At 37.0% G+C, this 6,000-nt stretch overlaps 1 protein-coding gene across 2 annotated transcripts in view; it reads right to left on the bottom strand.

Annotated features, from left to right (window-relative positions):
• Nucleotides 1-1,441: 1,441 nt before the first annotated feature.
• The window catches only part of sptlc1 (serine palmitoyltransferase, long chain base subunit 1), an 87,890-nt gene continuing 83,331 nt past the window's right edge, over nt 1,442-6,000 (bottom strand). For both annotated transcript variants that reach the window (XR_007247122.2, XM_048526685.1), the window contains one exon: nt 1,442-3,193. Coding sequence is in view for 1 of the 2 variants with exons in the window: in XM_048526685.1 (XP_048382642.1) it covers nt 3,100-3,193 (94 nt within the window). In the remaining variant the exon portion in view is untranslated. The remainder of the gene's footprint in view (nt 3,194-6,000) is intronic.

Below are 6,000 nucleotides of genomic sequence, written 5' to 3'. Positions count from 1 at the left end.
GCATTCAAATTTTCAGCTGAAAAGAATATAGTTACATAGTTAAATAAGCCTGCATTCAAATTTGCCAATATGTAGCAATCAAACAACCTTCTCTTTCCTTGATGGGTTAGTTGAGAAATCTGTCAGTGGGTTTATCTATTACCATTCTTTACTTCTGTAAACTTATGTTCACTGTTCATTATGAAATTTCTGCAGTTCCATCAACTTAACTGGCAACCTAATGAAAAAGACTCTTGCCATCTGCAGATCATAAAAGCTTGAGGAATCAGGGTACATCAAAGCTTGCTTAGTAAACAAAAATGCTATTTGCCTCCAACAAGGTGCTGCAGTCAAGTCAAAAAGACATTTTGCCCACCATACAATACCTGTCAATATCTACAATAGAAAAGTTGGAAGAATAACGTAACACTCTCCACTTGCCTGAATGAGTGTAGCTCCAACACCGAAGTAGCTTCACACCATCACACGACAGACAAAATATTCTGCTCGATGTGCAAACCGCTGCCACTGGGTTGCCAAATCTACAAAGTGCTCTGCAGCAACTCACCAAGAGCTCTTTAGCAGCACCAAATTCCCTCCAAAAATCTGCAAAGTCATGGCTTTGATAGGATTTGTCAAAAGAGCCTTCATGCTTGCCTATATTGGTTAGTGCATGGAGTATAGGAATTGGGAGGTCATGCTGCAGCTGTATAGGACATTAGATTTTTGGAATAACGTGTGTAATTCTAGACGGCCTGCTATAGGAGAAATGTTGTGAAATTTGAAAGATTTCAGGGAAGAGTTAGAAATCTTGTTGGGGTTGGAGGATTTGAGCGATAGGGAGAGGCTGAATAGCCTGGGGTTATCTTTCCTTAGAGTATCAGAGGCTGAAGGGTGACCTTATAGAAGCTTATAAGGTCATGTGGGGGGGGAATAGCCAAGATCTTTTCCTGAAGCTGGGGGAATCCAAAACTACAGGGCGAGAGGAGAAAAGCTGAAGAGAAACTTAAGGGACAACTTTTTCATGCAGAGGGTGGTACACGTATGAAACAAGCTGCCAGTGGTGGAGGTTGGTACAACATTTAGCAGGCATCTGAACGGGTATGCGAATAGGAAGGGTTTAAAAGAATATGGGCCAAATGCTGGCAAATGGAACTAGATTAACTTAGAATATCTGGTCAGCATGGACAAGCTGGATTGAAGGGCCTGCTTCTGTGCCGTACAACTCAATGACTCTACTCCATAAACATAATAATAAAATGTTATCAATATTAAAACAGGGGTACAGAAAAATTTAAGACATTAATTCAGAACGTCAGCATACAATAGACAATTTAAGCAAAAAATCTGGATGAATCAGTAAATGCAAGGTTTTAATATCTGCAATGTTATGAAGTGGGTGATAAGGAGCCCCAATAACGCAACTCAAGTTAGGATCCCATTCATAATGAGAATGCTTCAGTCAGTACCAAGTATAAAATTTTATTGTGGTATATATTTTGATAATATACAAAACACTTGTACTTGTGATTTTTGGTTTTATTATGCAGCTGAGAAAGTCAACTACAATTAGAATAGTGGCCATCGTTTAACTCCAATGAAAACAGTACTTGCAATGTCACATATTACTTATCTGTTTAAATGTTGTGAAATTTTTGCATGCATGTGTGTACTGTAATTATAAAGTAGAGGTACATAACAAATGCATCTGACAAGCCCATATTTTTCAAAAGTAATCAATACTAAGACGGATGTTGTTTTTAGGTCCTGAATAAAGTAATACACTAAATTTAACAGTAAACAGCACATAGATGACGGAAATAAACTCCCTAATCACAAAGAATGCAGAATACTTTTATAGTACCATTTCCCTTTGGGTAATTTTAAAATTGTTTTACAAGTGTTTTATATTAAATGAACATCTTAAAAAAATCTTGCAGTTCTTACATTTAGTGCTGCAAATCCTGTAATTAAGTTAAAAATGGATATGAAACCAATTTATTTGGAAAAGTAACAAATACATTTATAAATTGTAGAGCAAAAAGTGTCACTTGTATTTCCTACGCTTGCCAATACAAAAAGATATTGATGATATGACTTAAGTCATATCACATGCAAATCAGTATTTACCTTCCAGAAATTTGAATAAAAAGGTTATCAGCAGATGAATTATTACGCAGTTTAAAACTAATGCAGCTGAACTCTAATTTACTCAAATGCATACCATTACATAAAGGATTTGACCTGTTGAAAGGTTGAATAGGATCATGTAGAAACTCATCTAGATCCCATCATATTTACAAATTGATGATCTACAGTATAAATCTACCAAACGTTTGGGGTTAAAAGTGAAAATTCAATAGGAAGATTGAACAAGTAGCATTAGGTGATTTTTGCTAGCCATTAACACTATGTTGTCTGACCCCTCCCAAAGCACAATTTCTAATTCCAAACAAAATGAAACATGCTATCACACTTAAAATGAATTTATTACAGTTAAATGATTTCTTTTTAACCTAAAATTAAAGGTGATTAGCAAACTTTCTTCAGCCACTTCCATCTTAATTTCAAACAGAATCAAGACCCTAGAAAATAACACATGCACACCAATATCAATAATGGTAAGTGTTCCTCTGAATGTGTGGCAACCAAAAAGAGTTAAATTCCCATTAGACAGGCATGAAAAATAGTTTTATAGTATAATTAGCAAACATTCATTTAAGCTATACATTTAACTTTTGTACAAAGTTAAACCTTTACACCACATTCTTATTTAAATATGAAATTACCAACTAAATCCTTTAGGCACACAGCTGTCATAAATGTTGCAAAAATACATTTATTACAAAATGTAGAGAATATCCTGGATAAGAAACTAAGAGTGAAAGGTTTCTGGCCCTTAGTCGACCACATTTTCAAACAATCATTCTTTGCCCACATTTGCAAGACAAATGCACTCAACTTCATTAGTACAGTTTCCATAATTTTAACCAAGTGTTAAAAAGACAATCCTGTAGTTGGTCATCCTTAAATTCAGTAGATAATGATCTATTTCCACACATTCTGCAAATATAGCATGACATCCCTGTGTGACTTCTGGTTCACAAATATCAGGCGATCCTAGTGAAGGATGCATTCGGATGCTTCCTTGATCAACGCTGCAGCCTTGTCTAACTCTTCCTCTGTTAATTTGATAGTAGTCACTACCCGCACACTAGGAATCCAATGAAAAACTGTATTATCTCCAGAGCTGAAAGAGTACTAGTTTACTTGACTATATTTATCTAGCGTTCTGGTCTTTGACATTCCAAACTAAGGAAGTAAAACTCCTTTTAATTATAAAAGGCGATTTTCTCAAGTGCCCTTTGCTACAAAATCTATTAGGCACTTGTGGGGAAGGATCATACTCCAATTTGGGTCTCTACATGAAGTGTCCCTTTAAATGAATATAGCACAACTACAGTAACTGGGTAATTCCCACAAATATTACGTTGAATTCCCACCCAAGAAATGTCTAGTTAAAAGGACAAGTCATGAAATTGAACGGAAATTATGACCAGGTCAGTTGGAGTAATTGATAACTCTAGTGGCAGAACGTGACTAAATCTATGTTGAAACTTCAATTATTCACTACATTTAAGAACAACTTAGATAAAGGTGGTATAGGCAAGAAAGGATAGACAGAGTCACACACACAGGTGTCCAGGTTTTCCAAGAATAGGAATACAGATAACAAACCAGATAGGAGCACAAAATTAGTAAACATTTTTGAATGATGTACATGGCAAAAATATTTCAATGTCATTCAACATGGCATTCATCTATCTTGGATCATAAAGTCAGGAGATTTACAACACAGAAACAGGCCCTTTGGTATAACTTGCCCATGCCACCCAGTTTTCACAATTAAACTAGTCCCAGTTGCCTGCATTTGGTCACATCCCTGCAAACCCAGCCTACCCATGTACTTGTGCAAATGATTCTTAAGTGACAAAATTGTATTCACTTCCACCAATACCACTGGCAGCCTATTCCAGACACTTACCACCTTCTGTTCAAAAACATTGTCCCTTTGGATTCCTCCCTACTCGCCTTAAACCTACATCCTCTAGCTTTAGACTCCCCTACCATGAAGAGCTGTTGGCCATCTACCTTATTTATGCCTTTCATGATTTTATTAACCTCTACAAAGGTCACCCTTCAGTTTACTACACACCAGGAGAAAAAACCTCCCGGCCTACCCAACCTCTCCTTATAACTTAAGCGTTCCACTCCAGGTAGCATACTGGTAAATCTTCTCTACACTCTTACTAGTTTAATAATCCTTCCTATAGTAGGGCAATCAGAACTGCATGAAGTACGCCAAATGTCAATGTCTTATACAGCTGCTATACTCAATTCTCTGACCACTGAAAGCAAGCACCCCAAAAGCCTTCGTCACCCGACTCCCTGTGACTCTACTTTCAAAGCGCTACAAAACCGTAAACCCTAGATTTCTGTGTTCTATAGCACTCCTGAGGGCGCAGCCATTGACTGTATAAGTCCTACCCTGGTATGATCCACCAAAATACAACATTTTGTATTTATCTAAATTTAAGTCTGCCATCCCTCAGCTCACTGGCCCAGTTAATCCACATCTTGTTACATTCCCAGATAGCCTTCTTCACTGTTCACTTTACCAATCTTGGCGTTGGCCACAAACATACTAACGATACCGCCTAAATCATCATCTAAAATTATTTATATAAATGAAACCATTGTCAACTGTTGGAAAAATCCATCTGGTTCACTAACTGCCTTCGGGGAAAGAAATCTGCTATTCTCACCCACGTAACTCATTTGCAAATTTACTAACCATGCCTATCTTCTCATCCAAATCATTTATATAAAGAACAAGCAACAGTGAACTCAGCATAGATTCCTGTGGCACACAGCTCTTCACAGGCCTCCAGTCTGGGGGAAAACCCTCTACCACCACCTTGTCTTCTACTGTCAAGCCAATTTTGTATCTAATCGGCTAGGTCTCCCTGCATCCAGTCAGATTTAATATTACTCAACAACCTACCGTGCAGTACTTTGTCAAAGGCATTGCTAAAGTCTATGTAGACAAAAATCTACTACAGTCCTCATCTTTTCTGGACACCATTCAAAAAACTCAATCAAGTGAGAGACACTATTTCCTGCACACAGTAAAAGGTAAAATAAGGGTACTTTCTGAACAGTTAAAAGTTGGAAATTAATGTTGGTCTAAGGAGAGTTGGCTACATACAAGTACAGAAAATAATTAATGAAAGGGCCAATGGAATGCTGGGCTTTATGCTGACAAAGGAAAAGATCATGGATGTTACATTTACATAAAGCTCTGGTTAGACCAAATCTGGAACACTGTACTCAGTTTTAGGTACCACACCTTCAGAAAAATACTAGAGTAGAATGATTCCTAACCTCCAAGGTTTAAATTATAAGGAGAGATTACACAAGTAGCACTGTGCCTTCTGAAATTTAGAAGGAAAAGAGATCTCAAGGAGGATAAATGCAAGACTGGTTCCAATGGTTTGGGTTTCATGAATGAAGTTCAAAAATTCTTCAGATACAAGGTGGAAATTTGACACTCTTCTGCAAATGGAAACTGATGCTTGAACGTTTCATTAATTTTAAATTTGAGATGAATGGATTTTTGTTAACTCATGATACTAAGGGATATGTGGCAAAAGGCATGCACTTGAGTCACAGATCAATCGTGAGATCAGAATAGCAAAACAGGTACAAGGGCTATATTGCCTATTCTCGTTATCATTGAACTACACCCAAATAAGGATCAAAATTTCAGCAGTGGAGAGAAAGGCAGAAGATTCATAGAAGCAAAAAGTCCTACAAAAGTCCACATAAACAAAACTGTTGAAAAGTTCTAAGAACTGAATACAGCCTTTTGTAGAGTGGCCTTTAAAAGGAGATCATTTTCCAAATACAAGTTCCTTACTTGTATCAAAATCAGCACAGCAAAAGGAAGAAAAGAAAAAA

Source organism: Stegostoma tigrinum, chromosome 3, assembly GCF_030684315.1.
Source record: "Stegostoma tigrinum isolate sSteTig4 chromosome 3, sSteTig4.hap1, whole genome shotgun sequence".
Lineage (NCBI taxonomy): Eukaryota > Metazoa > Chordata > Chondrichthyes > Orectolobiformes > Stegostomatidae > Stegostoma > Stegostoma tigrinum.
Note: the sequence above shows the minus strand (reverse complement) of the source record. Positions and strands in the feature narration are given on the sequence as shown.